At 38.6% G+C, this 19,782-nt stretch overlaps 1 protein-coding gene across 3 annotated transcripts in view; it reads right to left on the reverse strand.

Moving 5' to 3' along the window:
• OLA1 (Obg like ATPase 1) overlaps positions 1-19,782 on the reverse strand; it is a 164,047-nt gene that overhangs the window by 118,669 nt on the left and 25,596 nt on the right. For all 3 annotated transcript variants that reach the window (XM_004601165.2, XM_055123028.1, XM_055123027.1), the window contains exon 4: positions 12,507-12,634. In XM_004601165.2, coding sequence (XP_004601222.1) covers positions 12,507-12,634 — 128 coding nt within the window. The remainder of the gene's footprint in view (positions 1-12,506; positions 12,635-19,782) is intronic.

A 19,782-nucleotide genomic window follows, 5' to 3' on the forward strand; every position in this document is an offset into this window, starting at 1 on the left:
TACCAAATCAGTCTCACTGTACTGAAAAAAAGAAAAAAAAACTTACATCTCGATGCGTAAACATCAGGAGTTTAATTCTCCAGGTCTTTAAAAGTTGCCCTCACATCCCTGAATAATTTCAACTCATTAATGATATGAGAGGTTTTAAAATAACCCAAATAGCTGTCTATTTTAAAAAGAGAGGACAAGAAATAAGACCCTAAAACAGGTCAAAAGAGAAGTCCAGGGAAAAATTGAGACTGCCTCGAGCACCTAAAGTAGATATAAGACCACCATGAACATGAGGCTAAGCTAAAGCAATTAAACTGTAAATAGTAGATTAAATAGCTTACAATGCAAAGTAGAAGGAAATGTCTCCTTCTGCTGCAATATTTTCCACAGTAAGCAGAAGTTGGTTATTAGGATGCATTGTATATGTAGATGAGAACCACTGCATAATTACTTAACCCATTGAATTTGTACAGAAGAACAAGGAAAACATATGTTTTTTGGTCAGATTGTTTACTGCAATCCAATACTAGATTAATTTAATAAATACTGCTGAAAAAGAAAATTACAGGACCCAAAGAAAAAGAACTCCATTATTTTAGGAAAGACAGCTTTATATTGGCAATTTGTGTCTAGGCAAAAATGTGTGACTCATTTTAAACTTTTAAATAACGTGCTTATGGGGAATCTGAGGGGAGGGGGCCTTGAAAACAGTAATTTATGTTCATAGTAATTAAAGGTGATTTGCAAAACATATAAACACCTAACTGAACCTAAAAGGGGGGGCAAATGAAGGCATTTTTACCTTCTCATTTAGCAGTTCAATAAAGTTGTAGTGCCTTGGGGGGTTACAATTCCAATAAACCAAAAGACAACTTAAAATGTATTTCTTCCATCAGAGCTACCTTTGTGTTCGCTTTAGCAAATGCACGTAGCAAAAATAAAGGAGCACTCTGGAACTTTACTGTTAAAGCTCTAACTAATTTAGACATAAGAAATTCAAAGATACAGAGGGACAGTAATATAAAACAGAATAAAGACACATCTGTCATTAATAACAAAGGAGAAAGGATAAGGGCAGTTATTTTAGGGGCCAAAAATTCTAACCATCTGCACAGAAATCATCTACATAGATTAATCTAAGTTCCAAGTTCTATCTTTGCAAGAACTTGTCTTACTAGTTTAAAAGAAGTGACGGTTAAGAGAAATCAGCCAGGGGTCTAAAATTATATAGGGGAGAGATAAAGAAGTATATTCCAGAAGGCCAAAGGGAAAGCATAGTGGGTAAGGCACTTGCCTTACACACAGCTGACACACGGTCAATCCCCAGAACTCTATACAGAGTCTCCCAAGCCAGAGCACAGCCAGGTGTAACCCCCAAAACAAAATCAAAAGTATATTCTGAGATTTACTAAACTACATAGAGGTTCAAAAATGACATCAGATAATGCAAGTAGCAGTTATTCCAAATTCTGAAATGTTCTACTTACTAAATTCCATTTTAAGGAAAATAAATATTGAAAAGTAAAGCAAATTAAGATAGAAAGTAAACTGACCAAAAAGATTTAAGCGTAATGTTATATATAAATATCACAGAAAGAAAGTTATGCATTCTACATTCTAAAATTATCACGCTTTAGATTTGCAAAGAACATGAAGAATCATAAACACAGTTAATACCTGCCATTTACTCTCTGTCTCTCTCTCCCCCCCTACTCTCCCGCCCCCACTCTGTCCCCCTCTCTCTCCCCACCTGTCTCTCATATACAACAAAATCAGGTATTATTGAATGATATCAGGTATTACTGAATGGGGGATAAAGACAATAAAATGATCGACTCTGATCACAACTTATCAGGTTCTCACCCCTACTAAACCCTACTGTTTTTTTTTCAAATCAATGGGATGACAAAATCACAAATAAACAGCATGCCCTATATACTCGAGGATTATCTGGAAGTAGTTCAAACCATTAGTATTAAATTAATTCCACAAGATTAAAGGCTTCTATGATATTTATAAAGAGTAGAAAGAGAAACATATCTTCCTGGTTTCCAAAGCTCTGAAAAAGGTACTTCTCTAAGGGCAGGACAATAGCATAGCACTCTGTTACTTAGGATTCTTCCTCCCACCTCAAAAGCAAACAGGCTGGTTGTAAGGAAGTTTCAAAACTGACTACAGGGCTGCATTGTATTTGAACTTCATGCCTTGAATTTGTGAGGCCGCAGATTCAATCCATGGCACTCCATGCCACCTCTCCCACGCCACTAAAGTCCCAGTCCCCACCCAACCAGGGAGCCCTAAAAAAAGGAAGGGGGGAAGACTATTGCTGACATCATCATGGGTAATTTTGTGAAAGCCATACCAGGAATGAAACAAAAAAAGAAACAGACAAGTCAATTTGAAAGGCAAAGAGCAAGTTACAAATTTATTTCACTCTTTTTGTGCAAAGCTCTCCGAGCAAACCTTTGGACTGCCAAGTTTCACTATCAGTGTAACACCTGCTCTATTTAATTCTGCTGCAACACTAATCCTCTACCATCCCTACACACACACCTTACCTCTGCTTAGCTAGGTTCTTTGTGGAGACTTTGGCATAGTAAATAACCTCACTGTCTCATGACCACATAAATGAGCAAAACACAAAAACTGGTAAAACAGGTAAAATTTCTACCATCAACTCTATGATCAAGTCAAAATCATGGAAACCTGGGGTGGAGACAGTACATTAGGTAAAGGCATTTGCCTTGCACATGTTCAACCCAGATTCAATCCCCCGCATTACAGTCCCCTGAGCCCTGCCAGGTATGATCCCTGAGCAAGAAGCAAGAAGTATGCCCTGAGCACTACCGAGTGAGAACCCTGCCTCCGGAAAAAAAAAAAATCATTTAAGCCTTTCCCTTCCTTTCCAATCTGGGTCCTCTAACCTGGACTGTTAAAACATTTTAAATGATCACCTAGTTTAGTGTGTTAGCTTCCCCCGCACATTTACGTTACCTGAAAAGCTTTAAATATATCCCACTACTTATAAAAATAAGAATTGGAGGTGGGAAGCCATCCAAAGCACTGTGCAGGAGGCCTAGGGACCACACCTGGTGATATCAAATGCTGGACCAACTCGGCTAGAATGTTTCATGCTCCAGCCTGGCACTGTGACTCCAGGGGTGCCCAGGCACCATGCAGTCTTTTACTTGCATTTGTACAGAAAACAGCCTAAATTTTAAGCTACTCATCAAGATTTTTAAATTCTGCAGGGGCATGATGCCATCAGCAGATCAACCTGTACCTGCTGGGTGAGTAAATCAGCAGCCTAATGGTAGTTTCAGAATTCCTGATACCCCAAATTTGCTGCTGTGCCTTTGGCCGGATGCCAACAACTTGGGACCAACTTTACCAAGAAATTAAATGGCCAAAAGTTAGGTATGTGGGAGTCACGTCCACAAACCACCTCCAGTTCAGCTATACAAGGTCATTTATTGACCTTATTTCAGAAACCCAGAAGTTAATCTCAAAAGAGATAAAAAAAAAAAAACGCAATTAATCTCGAACCTGTGCATAGCTGAATAGATCAGGGTAAATCGAAAGGGAGCAGGTCAGCCTGGCGCCCATCCAAGCAGAGCCCCCAGCAACCACTTGCTTTCACAATCCAAAATTGTCACCAGACCCCTGGCTCCACCATCTGTGGACGGACCTCACCAAGACATAGTCTGCGGAAAATTTGGGTATGCGGGTTTGTGATTGAAATCTCCAGGCTTTCCTGGAGTTGGGATGGGCTATCTCCCCCACTTCCCAATACCCTGAAGCACTGGCATTCACCCCCACGAATCACTCCAGTGCCACCACATAAGCTCTACTACCGGCCTTGCTTCAGACACCCATAAATGCATCTTGAAAGAGATCAAAAGCCACAGTTAATCTCGGAACCACGCATGGCTGAACAGACCAGGGTAAATCAGAGGGAGACAGGTCAGCCTAGTGCCTGCCCAAGCAGAGCCCCCGCAGTCGCTTGCTTTCACAATCCAAAATCATCGCCATACCCTTGGCCTGACTCCACCATCTCAGGAAGGACCTCACCAAGATATAATCTGCTGAAAATTCGGGTATGAGGGGGTTTGTGACTGAGATCTCCAGGCTTTCTTGGGGTCAGTATAGGCTACCTCCCCCCACCTTCCTGTACTTCCAGAAGCCTCAGCAGTCACATCCACACCCCAAAGCTGCCACCCAGTTAAAAAACTGTTCCAGCCTTACTATCCCGATAAAAATACTGGATGTTAGAAAATGAAGTGAAATTCATCAATTATACAGTTGGGGTGGGGGGCGGGGGGATACCGGGGATTTTGGTGGTGGAATATGGGCACTGGTGAAGGGATGGTGTTTGAATACGGTATAACTGAGACATAAACCTGAGAACTTTGTAACTTTCCACATGGTGATAAAATTAAAAAAAAAAAAAAATACTGGATGTCCTGAACAAACACCATGACCTCTTAATACCTGTATTACAAACCATAATGCACAAAAGGAAAAGGAGAGAGAGCAAGAAGGAAAGTGCCTCCCATAGAGGGAGGTGGGGGGGTGGGGGGGCTTGGGAATGGAGTAAGGGAAATAGGGGACATTGGTCATGGGAAATGTACACTGGTGGAGGGATGGGTGCTGGATCATTATATGACTGAAACCTAATTATGAACAGCTTTGTAATGGACTATCTTACAGAAATTCAATTAAAAAAGAAAAAACTAATAATGTGGAATTATGCCCAATTCAATCAGCTTAATCAATGGCTGAATAAATAGCAGCATTCCTACATTTAAAAAATTATTTTTTAAATTCTGTTGTCCATTCAACTTATTTTTGTAATTTCTGTCCATCCTTTGATGTCTCTATCACAAATTTTAGATACCTTTCCTTCAATACTTAGCATCTGTTTTTCATTTCCTGGGTCTACGTAATTTCAAATTTCCTTTCCAAGGAGATGAAAGGGCCCAAGGATCCAAACAGGCCAGGATTCCTAGAAACACACTGTGTATGGGCCGGCGAGCTGCCAAATTCAAGGACAACAAGAAACATCTAAAGGAACAAGAGATTTAACACTCAATCTAAAGTAGAAGTGGACAACATAGAATAAGAAAAACAGTTTTTCTACCAAAACTGCATATCACAACAACCAAAAAGGGGGTGGGGGCAGGGTAGTACACCTGATGATGCTCAGGGGCCACATCTAGCAATAGTGGGAATCAAACCTGGAGTCCCTGCAGGAAAAGCATGTTCTCTAACACACTGAGTTATCGATCTTTCCAACCCTGTAGTGTAAAGAGTAAAACAAATAGCATGAAAACTTAAAATTGCTGAAAATCTACTTAAAAGACTATGTTGCTTTCCCTATCATCACTCTGACTCTAGGGTGGGAAGGAGGTTGTGGAGAGCAGGGGGAAACCAGATGAAAGGGAATACTAAATTCTCAATGATATTCCCTCTATCTTTTCATCTTTCAAAGCCCAAGTTAAGTTAGGTGGCCAACTCCTGGTTTTACCTAGCAAGATCAAAGACAGACTTCCTGGGAAATACAGGGGAAGCAGGATAATACCCCTCCAAGAATACATAGGATGGGGAAGCAATAATTATACACAAAGAAATGTGTCTGATATTGGGCCACAGAGATTTATGGGGAAGTTCTGTTGTCTTCTCCATAGTCATACACTCGTCCCCAAGAAACACACATACTACAGAACACTTAAAACACACATCTCAGAGACAAAGAACATGAGAACAGGTATTCAGTAGGAAACATGCCACTTGGGGATGGGAGATAGGACAGGGAGGGGGCAATGCCTAAGATAGAGGGAAGCATTCAACTGAGAGGAGGAGGTGATCCTAAAATATATTTTTTTTAAAAAAAGAAATGCAAGCATCACTTTAAAGCAGAACAGAGTAAACAAACACAATGCTATGGAAGCAATCAAAGTAACTTCTTTAGAAAAATAAACCACTACCTTTTTATTACTACTATTTTTTTTTTTTTGGTTTTGGGGCTATACCCTGTGATACTCAGACATAAACTATCTTCTAAGTAATCCACCTAACTATACTATATTACAGTTGTGTAACCTCAGAGAAACTGCCCAACCTCTGAGAATTAAATGAAAATCATCACATAAGGTAACAACAGCATCTAATACACAGTAAGTGCTCAAGGGCCAGAGGCAGCTAGGTGTGGTCCAAAAATCAAAACAAAATTAATTGCCTTTAAACAAACTAAAAGAAAATACCATAAGCAGGACAATTCCTCTTGAGAATCATCTCTGTTTAGAACTAGGCAACAACACTGCTGCTAATGTACACCAGACAGATACACTTGAAATCAGATAATCCCCAATTTTTTCTTTCCCTTGGCTGCCACAATACTCAAGTGTTAAGATTTATTCGCTCCTTCAGTATTCACTTAGTTTCCTGACTACCCACCAACCCAAACATGCCAAATAAATCTGCTTGATTTCTCCCTTTTTGTTAATGGGCTTTTGCTGCTTTCACTGTTTTATTGTCCCCTGCTGTTTTCCACTATAAAACAGTGAAAAGCTCCTTTTAGAACACAGAAGACCTAAACAGTACATGTAACTGAAGTCCAACCCCCCAAAAAAAATTTAAAAAAATTTCAAATAAAGGCAGGAAATTTTCACTTAACAGGCACCTATAAAGAACAGGGCACTTTCTCCTCCTCCACCCAGTACAGAAGCATTCACAAGCAGGCACATCGGCAAGCAGTTCAACTGAAAACAAACTGTAGGACATTTTGTTTCCTAGAACTATAAGTGGTTGGTTATGCACGGTGCAATGGACAGCTCTGTAAATTTTAACTAGCCATATTTTTCTAAGTTGAGAGAAAAGTGTCTCATAGCTCAGAAAGCAAAACTCTTCTTTCTAGCCTCCAAGGTCTTACACCTCCAAGTCCTTCTTGAGAAACTTGAACAAGCTTCATCTATAAATAGCTTGACAGGAGGAAATAGCTTGACAGAAGTAGGGAGGCTGCGAAAGGTGCTGCTGGTCAGATAACATACAGAGGCCCCACTTCCTGCTGAAAGAGCACTTCAAAACTTGTAATGCGGCTTCAAAAAGTGAGGCTTCAGTGAAATCAATAGTTTTGTTAGGTTCAGAGCTTTAAAATTTTAACAATAGGAAGTTATATTGCTTCTAAAAATTGATTTTTGTAAAAAAAAAAAAGAAGAGTCACAGTGGTTCACTAATGCCTAGGGAAATTTTGTTTTTCTAAATAAATGCCTGTTTATTATGAGAGGTATGACAGGCTTGAATTTTAAAAGAATCTGCTGCTCATAACATGGTTGCTATTTCCCTATTATACTGTATTAATTCTCTGGCAAACGGTTTCATTTGAAGACAATTCTGGTTTTTTGGAGATGTGAGAAAAGCCTGTCTGTCATTAGGTCCTAACCCTTCTCTGCAAAGTCTCTCAAATTTGCTTCTCCCCTCAATAGCCAAGGACAGTTTTCCGAGATACAGTCCTCATTACTCTCTCCATGAAATACTACAAAAAAAAAAAATTCTTGGCTGCTCTTTTGGCCCCAAACTTCCTTTGACTCCAATCCATTCAATGTGTTGATATGCAGCTGCTAAAGTTAACAACTTTGTTAGCTAAGTGACATAACCCACCACATCAACCTCAACATGGATAAAATCCAAATTTGTAACTTACAACTACAAATTCTCAAGAATGATACGCACAATAGGGATGGAGTTCACAGACATTACATTAAAAGGAAGCAGGCACTAAAGAATATGGAAAACATGGGCTGGAGGGACAGTACAATGGGTAGAGTGCCTGCCTTGCACAAGGCCAAACTGGGTTCAATCCCTGACATCCCATATATATATGGTTCCTGTGCACTGCAGGAGTGATTCCTGAGCACAGAGCCAGGAGTAAGCCCTATGTGAAGTTCAAGAAAAAACTAGTCAATGATGCTTTGTCAGAATGGTAATTACTCCTGAGTAGGAGACTTAACTTCTCAAAGGGAAAATGGGAAGGAAAGAAGGGACAGGGACCAAGCTAAGCTAACTGTATGGGTGTGTGTGTGGAGGGGGGAGGGTCAGGGAGAAAGCTGTATCTGCACTTTCCTGGTGGTTGAGCATGATACAGTACATGTTTATGGAGCTGTAATCCAACATTCCTTCAATTACATATGTATATAAATAATTAATCTGTTAAATGTGGACATAGGCTGGGAGACGCTCTAAGGGCAAATGCTTGGCATCCTGGGCTCAATCCCTGGGACTTCAAGAAAACCACTGGGAGTGGACCCTGAGCACTAGAACAGGTTCAACTAAACAGATTCCCAATACACAAAAAAAAGACATTAGTTTTAAAAAAAATTCTAAGGAAACCAACTTGGTATTCAACTTTTGAAAACATATTTATAACAATAAAGTCTCTCAGGGACCAAAGCGATAGCACAGTGGGGGAGGGCATTTGACCTACATGTGGCTGACCCAGGTTTGATCCCTTATGCAACCGCAAGCACCGCCAGGAGTAATTCCTGAGTGCAGAGCCAGGAGTAACCCCTGAGTATCACCAGGTGTGGACCAAAAACGAAAGAAGTTTTTTATAAATGATATATATTTAGTTTCAAAAGCAATTAATCTAACAAACAGTTGATAATATTATTTTCTAGTTTTAATTTTTATTTTATAGTATTTATAATATTTTCTAGTTTAGTTAGGGGTTTTGTTTTGGGGTGTTTTTTTCTGGGGGTTGTGTTGTTTGATTTGGGGGCCACACCTGGCAATGCTCAGGGGTTACTCCTGATCTGTGTTCAGGGGTTACTCCTGGTAGTGCTCAGGAGACCATATGGGGTGACAGGGATCAAGTCCAGTTGATCAGAAAAGCTTAACTGGCCAAATTTCTAGTTTTCTAAATTTCTTTGGCCACAATTTCTAGTTTTTAATACACACCAGAAAGTTGTTTTTCTTTTATAGTAGCATGATCCAGGAAGAAAAGCCATGGAAAATAAAAAAAATCTGCACAGATTAACGATTTTTGTTCTATAATCAAATTAAGATAATTATCAACTTATTCCTATAAGGAATTATAATTATAGGAATAATTATGACTGACCAGAATTATCAATGTGGACAATATTTATGTCAAAATATAAAATACAATATTTTATCAATTTGTTCTTATGCATACAGTATATTATATATAATAGTATTATGGTTCCATACAAATTTTAGAAGTGTTTGTTTCTATGACCTTGAAGTTCAAGAAAAAACTATGGATGGAATTTTGATAGGGACTGACTGCACTGAATGTGCATACTGCTTTGGGTACGATAATCATTTAATTGGTGTTAATTCTTCCAAGCCATGATCATGGAATTTTTTTCCATTTCCTGTGTCCTCTTCTATTTCTCTCAATAGTGGCAATGTTTTCAATGTATAAATTTTCTACCACCCTTATTAAGTTGATCCCTAAGTACTTTCTCTTTCTGGACACAATTGCAAATGGGTTGATTTACCCAGATTTCTTCTAGTTTGGTGTTTGCCGACAGAAATGCATTTTTATGTTGATTTTCATGTTGATTCAGTAGCCTATTATTTGCTGTATTGGTTTATTGTATCTAAGCTTTTTGGCAGAAGCTACTATGTACCTGTATTTCAACCAATCATCACACCCAATTTTTTCAGTCCAAAATTGGTTTATAAACCTTTTATTGTGTAACTATAGCACTTTAGTAATAAATGATTTGTAAGTAATACTGGGATACAAGTTTTGCATAATGGCACTTCTTTTAAAAATTTTTGCATAAAATCTGTGATAAGTATTGGTAAATATGGGTATATTATCTCATCTGCAAATTGATGGTTGGACTTCTTTCCAATTTAAATTTTTGGGAACTTCTTTTTTCTTGCCTAACTGATATAACTAGGTCAATACAATGTTGAATAGTAATGTAAAAGTGGATACCCTTGTGCCTACTTTAGAGAAAAGGCTTTCAGTTTTTTGCCACCAAGAATGAAGTTAGTTAGCTATGGGTTTGCTATATATGGCCTTTACTACAATGAAGTTGAAATTTACTTCTAACCCTACCCAACCCACCTCCATCCAGTGGCTAAGTTTTTATCATGAATAGATGCTGACAATTGTCAAAAGCTTTCTCTGAACTTATTGATATGATCATTATCTGTCCTTTTGTTCATGTGGTATATTCACATTAAGTGATCCACATATATTTAACCATATACGCACCCCCAAACGAATCATGGTGAGTCTTTTGATGCATTGTTAAAATCAGTTCAGTGAGACTTTCTTTACTATATCTGCATCTTTGTTCATCATGGGTACTGGTCTGTAATTTTCATCTTTACTACTCTCCTTATTTATTAGGAATCAAGTCCAGGGCCTCATACATGCAGGGCAATTGCTCTACCAGAGAGTAACAATCTCCAGACCTCTGTTTTTGGTATTAGACTAATGCTGGCCTCACAAAAAGTTAATAGGAACATCTCCTTAGGTGGTGTGATGTTTACGTTTTTGGGGTGTTTTTCCCCCCCTGTTTTCTGGAAGAATTTCAGGAGGATAGCTAATAAGCATCAGTAAAGATTCAACAGAACTCACTAGGAAATTCCTGTGGAACTGATCTTTTGTTCTGTGAGAGATTTTGAAATTACTGTTTCACATTCCTTACTAGTAATTGTTAGGTTCAGGTCTGCTATTTCATACCTGATTCAGTCTTGGGAGAGTGTAGGATTTAAAATAATTCGTCTGCTTCTTTAAGGTTCTCCAATTTAGTGGCAGAAGTTAATCACACTAATCTCTTAGAATCTTGTACATCTATGAAATCTGTTATAACTTCTGTTTTGTTTTGGATTTGATTTATTGTAACTTTCTTTTTTTTTAATTTGTTGGGTCTAGGTGTCAGTCTTGTTTATTCTTTCAAAATACCACTATTATCAGGAGCTTACTATCACACTAAATTGCTCTAAACTTACTAAAAATCTGGAGTATCCCGTTCTAACCTCACATCTGCCTTTCCCCAGCACCTGGTGTTGAATCTCATGGGGAACCACCATATCCATGTACATTCCACTTTCAATCCTCTCCTGTCACTATACTACTCTCTTTGAGCACCACCCTTCAATTCCACCACCCTCACACCCAAGCCTTCAGTTCTCTCACCCTCATCCACCCATCAGTCAATTTGCCCCATCAGTCCTACCTACTCATATAGACTCCCTTCCATCTGTTTGAATCAGGTACACAGTTTTAAAACTGTCCCAAAATAAATTCATCAACTCTTTCCCAAAACCTACTGCTTTCTATATTATCAGCCCTTAGTAAATGGCATAAAGGTTCATTCAACTAGCCTAGCTTAAAAGCCCAGGAATCATTATTTAATTCTCTCTACCTCTTGAAACCTCTATATGAGCCTCCCCAGAATATGTGCATGTAGGTGATGTGGGGGACAACCCACAGGACAGTCAGTAACAAAGCAGCAATCACCTAACCAACATTTTCCCATAACTGTATTTTCACTTGATAACCACAATCCTTTCCAGCATCGCAAACTCTTAAATACCTTTTATAAAATACCTCAAAAAAAATTACTAGGTAAACAGATTTTGACAGATTTTGAACCATATATATATATACATATATATATTTTTTTCAAACTAGTACCATTTTTTTGGATTAGATTTAAGTATTCAAGTAACAAAAAAATTTGCTGGATTAAATTAGGTAACATTTTCTAAATTCTCATTCTCAGTAACTATAGCTATTTAGTCAAAGACCAGTAACAAAAAAAAAAAAAAAAAAACACTTGGACCACAGCAGGGTTCCACTCCTAGCTCAGGTTCCTTACTTTTGCATTAATCTGATTATAGTACTATTATCACAAAGTATGGATTTAATCTGAGTCTTACCCTATACCTTTCCATTCAGTCAAACATTTACTCTATTCAGGGCTCACTTTTGTACTCAAAGGAACAAAAACCAATACACAATTACACCTGTTTTCTCACTATCCTTTATATCCCTTTTTCAACCAAGAGCTAGCTGATCTAGAGTCTGCTTAAATCTTTACCTCTCTAATAAATAACCACGTTGCCATTCTTTCTGAAATAATGGAATCCTCTCTTCTATGAATTCTGCCTTCTCAGCTCAGTACACAGAAAAGCAAGAAAGCAGTAAAGTTCCACAAGTAAAATTTCAAAATGCCTTTACAAAATCTACATTGCTACCGTATAGAAAACTTCTCAAAGAACCTAATCCAGAACCAGGGATAAACTCAATTAGAATAATATCAGCACAACATGTACTTGCTATGAAATATCCTCAACATATGGAGATGATACTAAATAACATTCAAGTCACAATTAACAGATGCAATTCAAATTCATCTTGTGAAGCAAAACAAGCCTTCTATTAATCAGTCATTTGCAACTTTATTGGGCATAATAGAAAGAAAACACTGATCATAATAAAAACCAATCATTCAAGCTGTACTTACGGGTTAGATGAAAGATTCCATCACAGGCACTAATATGAGATAAAAAGGCATTTCCCAGGCCTTGTCCACTGTGAGCGCCTTTCACAAGCCCAGCAATATCCACCACATTTAGAAAGGCAGGAATTTTGCTAAAAAACAAAGCATGATTTTATTATAAAATAGCACTAAGAGCCTGCTTATTGGCCAAATAAATTTCCATAACCATACAAGTCTCACAATGGGGACGTTACTGGTGCCCACTCAAGCTAATTGATGAACAACGGGACAACAGTGAAACAGTTGCTACAGTGCAACCATCTACATGCATGATTTTCTTTCCAGAATGGTATTTAGCAGATTATCATTACAGATTTGATCAACAAATATCAAAAAGCTAAATAAGAAATCACCTGGCTAGGCAAGTAGTTCAGTAGTGCAATGCATGTATAAGTCCTGCACTTGATCCCCAGTTATTCCACACATATACACACACAAAAAAAGTTTTAACACATCAAGACTTTTTTTCAGTTTGGGGACCACACCCAGCAGTGCTCAGGAACTACTCCTGGCTCTGCACTCAGGATTAGTCCTGGAGGTGCTTGGGGAACCTTATGGGGTGCCTGGTGTCAAACCTGGGGTGGCCACCTGTGAGGCAAACACCCCACCCACTGTGCTGTGATTCCAGACCTGCATAGGACTTTCTTACCTAAGGAAATGAAGGGATAAAATGTTAAACCAAATAGATGTTTTTATTGTGTCTCAAGATTAAAATTCATATTATGAAAACCCAATTTTCTATACTATCTTGTTAGTACACACACAAACACACACACACACATTAAAGGAGTATCACTGTTACTGTCATCCCATTGCTCATCAATTTGTTCGAGAGGGCACCAGTAACGTCTCTCATTGTGAGACTTATTTGTTACTTTTTTTGGCATATCCAATACGCAACGGGTAGCTTGCCAGGCTCTGCCGTGCGGGCACGATACTCTCAGTAGCTTGCCGGGCTCTCCCAGTTGGCCGCGTGAAAGGTGAATGCCCTACCAACCAAATAAAGCAAGGGAAATATCAGGGAATGAGTCAACTTTTTTTTTCAACTTATTTTTTGTACACTCCCTAAGTGTTTTACACATTGTACTATTTCAAAGTTCAAATCAAAAGTGAGTGTTATTAAACCCACTTTACAGGTGAAGAAACTGAGTGTTAGAAAAGTTAAGAAATCTACTGGCCTGAGCACTGCCTTTAAAGTCACCTGAAGTGGTGCCCAAGGTCCTGAGCAGAACTGGGGAGTTGCACCACCGTCACCAAGTAATAAATCTACAGGGTAACTCAACTAACAGTGATTAAACTGGAATCAAAACATTATATATGTGGATTTGTGTTTAATGACCATGCATGTTATGTAGTCACAAAATGCATGTGATGATGAGAAACAGTAATCAGTAACATAATTAAATGTATATACAAACCAGTCTTCACTTAGCTTAAAGGCACAGTCACAGAAGTTAGAAACCCCATTACAAAGACCAGTAGGTCATATAGAAATGGACACTTAAATGCATGCATAAATAAAGCTACTTTGAATAGCATATGACAGAAATATATAAAGATATGTGTGTACATATATATACACACGTATATGTGTATAAATGAAAACACTAACTGGAAAAGACACATGAAGGTAGCTCATAGCTACAGAAATTAAGACTGGTGGCTGAGACTGGGGCACTACTACAGCTATAGTGTTTGTTTGCCTTGCATGTGGCCAACCTGGATTGAATGAATCCCTGATGTTCTATAAGGTGCCAAGCACACCCAGGAGTAATTCCTGAATGCAGAGCCAGAAATAACCACTGAGCATTGCCAGGTGTAGACCATCCTCCCACCACAAAAAATTAAAAAAAAAAAAATGGCAGTTGGCAATGGTAGAGGAGATAAAGGAATCTGGCCATGTTTGAGACAGGGAGAAGATTCAGTAGTTGTATCTATCTTCAGTCATAAAATAAGGCAGTCCAGATGTACTGCTCAGCAACTACAGTCATTAATATTGTTACATATTTGAAAGTTAGAGAGCAAACCTTCAAAATTCTCATCTCAAGAATTCTTTAACTGTATGGTAATGGATGTTACTATACTTATGATGGTAATCATCTCACAATGAACACAAATACCAAATCATTATGATGTACACCTGAAGCCAATTATCATGTGTATTTCAATTATATTACACTAAAAAAGAAATACAAGCTGATATGATTTTTTCCCTTTAATTTCAACTTGAATGACTTTCCTACTGTCTGTATGGAAAGTGACTACTGTATAAAAATACTGAAACAGATAAAAGTACTTGATAACTATTACCAAATCTACAGAAAGCATACACAAAATCTGAATATTGTTTTGGCATAAATTGGCATTCTTTGCCCCTTGCTTTTTTGGTGGCTATATAGACATTCATTTAAGCAGCAATACCTCCCCAGTGTTGCCTGGGGCTCTGGGGAAGATAGTTCTACTCACTCTATAAAAGGGTACAAAGTCTGGGCCTATTCCATCCCCTTTAATCTCACCCCCTAAGCAAAATTCATCACTCGAGGACCTTCACACTTCACCTGTCTGCCTAGACTGTCTTAAGGGGAAGATTGTTGAAAGGAGCTTAGAGGGATTCCTGATCAGAAGGGCAAGTCATAGAAGCAAGCCCCTCTTCCTTTACTCTGAACATGGATGAGCAAGTACAGTTCTTAGCACTGAGAGATTGTCCATGACCATAAAGGGAAGGCAAGCTTCTGACTGGGCTCAGAAAGAGGAAGAAGCAGGCCACAGAGGTGACCACTAAGCTGCTGAGACAATACTAAACACCTAACTCTTGGTTCCAAACTCAAATCAGTGTTTTAAGTTAACACATCCAAGGCAGCCAAACTCAGCCTCAATGGTATCATTTCTAAAAACTGGAAGCATCCACCAGATAAAACATGAACTGTAGAACCAAGGCGAGGAGTGAAAAGGCACAGAACTTTGAAGTGAGAGCCTTAGGTTCTGTTCTTGGTTGACATCATACACCTGGTTACCTTCAGCCAATCATTCCACCTTTATCAGTTATAGTTCCCTTTTATTAGGAAATCAGACCGGACCATCTATAGTTGTAACATTTTTTAATTAAATTTATGTTTTTAGTGTGTGTTGGGGGGAGCAATCATAGTTGGCAGTGCTCAGGGAACCAAACGTGGTGCCAGTGACTAAACCTGGGTCTGCTACATGCAAGACAGGTTACATTAGGACTGTCCTTATCTATCCAGCCCCCAATATAATACTCTTTCACGTGTGTTGGAGGAGAGGGAACATGGTAAACCATGCCCCAGCAATGCTCAGGGCTTATTCCTAGCTCTACACTCAAGGGATCACTCCCGGTGGGAATAGGAGACCAAGTATATGGGGTGCCAGGCACTGAGGCCAGACCAGTCACTTTTAAGACAAATACCATATCCACTGTACTACCTCTCGAATCCAAAAATAATATTCTTCCTTTCTAATATTTCAATTGAATCACAGTGAGATGCAGTCACAAAGTTGTTCATGACTGGGCTTCAGTCATAAAATTATATTCTTACTCCTGATTCTTAAATTAAGGCCAAGATAAAAGAACAATTTTGAAAGCCATTTTGAAAAAATAAAAACCTGAACGTTAAGTCTATGATTTTCTGTCACTATATCAATCATTTTAAGATATTATGAGTAAAATAATGTATTGAGATCATAGGAAACTTTTTTCAGACCAAAATAAGTTTAAAAGGTTTTCTTACACGACTATAGTATTGTGTTAAAAAGAAAAAAATGGCTCTCTGCCCAGATGTGACCCAAGCAGTCGCACCCGAGCGCCCCTCTGTTGCTGAACACCCATGATCCTGGAGGTCAACTAACTACTTTCGGCACCAGCAGCTTCTTGCAGAAATGTCTCTAGACTGTGAACTAAGCTATGGCCCCATGCCGCCCCAGGATGGAAAAGGTTTTTCTCTCTCGACTTTTTCTTTCCCTGGTGGCGGCGTGGCGACCGCCATCTTATAAGGCCCATTAAACAGAGGTACAAGCTTGCAATGATGCGATTTCTGGCAGAAATTTCTCTGGACTTAGTTACTAAAATACCAGAAATCTAAAACCGTGTGGACACGACCTCATATGCTCTTCATTCTCAGCAATGGAAAACAAAATATCAAATGCTGCCTTTTCAGCAGGTCTGATTGTTGGGGGAAAATTCCGAATAATAGTGAGTTTCCTGTTGAAATATTGAATGTAATCAAAGTGAAGAGGGGGTAAAGTGAAAATCATCAGCCCCACGGGCAGGGGGTGGGGGTGGGATGGGTATGCTGGGGTTCTTGGTGGTGGAGCATGTTCTTGGTGGTGGAGCACTGGTGAAGGGATGGGTGTTCGATCATGGTATGACTGAGACTTAAGCCTGAAAGCTTTGTGGCTTTTCACATGGTGATTCAATAAAGAAAAAAAAAAAAGAAGAAAACATATATTTTTCTTCACTAGAAACAGACTAAGATGATAAGCAAGATTTTTTTATTATTAAAGTAAAAATGAGGAGCTGGAGAGGATAACTGCATGTACCCAGCATGCATCTGAGTTTCCACTGTCCCACACCACATGGACCCCTGGCACTGCTGGTGTAGCCCCAGTGGCCCCCAATTCCCTATGCCTGAGTAGCACCACACCTCCAGACCCAGCTCAAACCATCTAGCTGTGCAGATGGACTGCGTATCACAGCAAGTGGTCCCCAGGGACCAGAGCATATATGGGATCCTCACTCCCCAAAAATAAATTGAGGTTCATATATATATATATATATATACATATATATATATATACACTTCAGTAATAAAGCTTTGCATGATGAGACCCACAGTTCAATCCATAGCACAATACATGTTTTAAAGTAAGCAATTTAGAACTTACATGATAACAAAGTCTGCAGGGAAGGAGGGAGAAAAATGTAAGTTGTCTTTTTTATTATTATTTACTAAGCCACGGAGACAAAAATTACAAAAAAATTAAGAGTCCTATTCATCTTTTTATTGTCATAAAGGCATTTATTTATTCAATGATCTGTAGTAACTAAAAGCAAAGATGTTTTGAGAATTTAATTCCTTACTGCTTAATATGTCAACAGAGCTGAAGCCCAAGTTCTTTATTGTTGGCTAGGGATGGGGTTCAATGGCAGGACCCATACCTTGCACACGTGAGGCCCGGTCATCAATCCCCTACACCACCAAAAAGAAAGTTCTTTGTTAGCTACTGAACAAAGCAAAACTTTGCTGAACGCCCATGATCCCGGAGGCCAAATAACTACTTTCAGCACCAGCAACTTCTTGCAGAAATGTCTCTAGACCGTGAACTAAGCTATGGCCCCTGCCGCCCCAGGAGGGAAAAGGTTTTTCTCTTGGCTTTTCCTTTCCCTGGAGGCGGCGTGGCAATTGCCATCTTATACGGCCCACTAAACAGAGGTACGAGCTTGCAATGATGCGATTTCTGGCAGAAATTTCTCTGAACTTAGTTACTAAAATACCAGAAATCCAAAACCTATTGCTGATGTTCTCTTCAAATGTCTAAGACTAAACGTTCAACAGTGTGACCTGTCTGTGCAGTGCGGTGACCAGAGTCAGGAGAGCAGACACACAGCAGCGATTGGGACTGGAATGTCAGGGGTGCTGCTAGGTAGGAGAGCAGCCCAAGCCAACAAGGGAGTCAAAAGAATCATAAGCCTACCTACAAAAGGACAAAGCAAACCAGTTATGCTGAGGGTAAGAGAAGCTAGCCTTATAAAAGTTAGAGAAGAAATGAACAAACAGAAAAAGTGAGGTAGGAAAGATATCCTATAATGGACTGAAATTTGAAGTGAATTCGTGGTATTTATGTAGATACAGAAATTTTAAAAGTGCATGTATACAGGTGTGTGTATATACATACAGTGCACCTATATGCATTTGTGTTCTAAGAACAGCACTATACTGAGAAGGCATAGGCCAAGCAACATACCAGCAGACAGTAGCATTATTATACTCAGATATTTTATTCCTACAGATTACTTATTCTCCTTTAAAAGGAAGAGAACTCAGGGAATTAAATAATTCCAAGGCTAACAGGAGAAATATAAAAAGAACCTGAAGAACGCTGTTATACCATAAAGCAAGGAAGTGCTCTATGAAAAAAGCAGAAACCAGTCTGACAATAAATAATACTATTAATACCTTGCAACTCTAGGGTCAGGGAGATGGCTCATGGGGCTGCAGGAACCCCAGCTTCAATTTCTGGTACCATATGGACACCCAAGCACCACTAGATGTGACCCCAAAACAAGCAAAAAAAGTAACTGTAAGTAAAAGTAAAATCATTTATCTATACTAACAAAAAAAAAAGTATAAATGTCAAATATTAGAATGGTAATTAATAAAGCCATAAATAATGATGGAATAAGTAAATCATTATCTTTATTCAGAAAAGAATGACAATGTAATGATAATCTACAAGGAAAAGGATACATAACATTAATTAGCAAACAAACAAAATTAATCTTATAGCAGAGAAATCCAGCAAGATATCACTAACAAATAATATTATTTTATCCAATAACACTGCAAAAAATTCAGCATCACATCCATGAGATGGCAAAGGTGCATAAATCAGAAGAAAGTATTAGACAAAACTAAACTGTGGGACAATCAACAGTTTACTAGTTTACAGTCTTAAAAAATGAAAACTACGAAAGATAGACTAAGAAGATAATTTCAGATTAAAGATGACTAATGGGATTAAACAACTGAATAAACATATTATCTCACTTTGAATCTCAGGCCTTTTAAAAAGCATATTACTATGACAATTAGGGAAATCTAAACGGAATCTATGATAAAGATGGCAATACCGGGTAGATGCTAGTGCCCTAATTTTGATTATTTATTGTGTTATTATGCAAGTATATGTCTATATTTAGTCAATATAAACTGGAGAATTAAGGTCTGGTGCAACAAAATGTCTTCAACTTAAACTCAAAGATACAGAGAAATCAGGGTAAAGGGTACACAAGTATTCTATGTGTCATTTTGCAGCTTTTACATAAACTTGAAGTAATCATATAATTAACTTATTTTTGGTTTTGTTTTTTTGCTGGTTTTTCTGTTGGTTTTGTTTGGGAGCCACACCTGGCAATGCTTAGGGCTAGGCTAACACCTGACTCTGTGTGTAGCGATCACTACTGGTGGGTTCAGGGATTATATGGGGTGCCAGAGATTGAACCCGA

This window comes from Sorex araneus, chromosome X (assembly GCF_027595985.1).
Source record: "Sorex araneus isolate mSorAra2 chromosome X, mSorAra2.pri, whole genome shotgun sequence".
Classification (NCBI taxonomy): domain Eukaryota; kingdom Metazoa; phylum Chordata; class Mammalia; order Eulipotyphla; family Soricidae; genus Sorex; species Sorex araneus.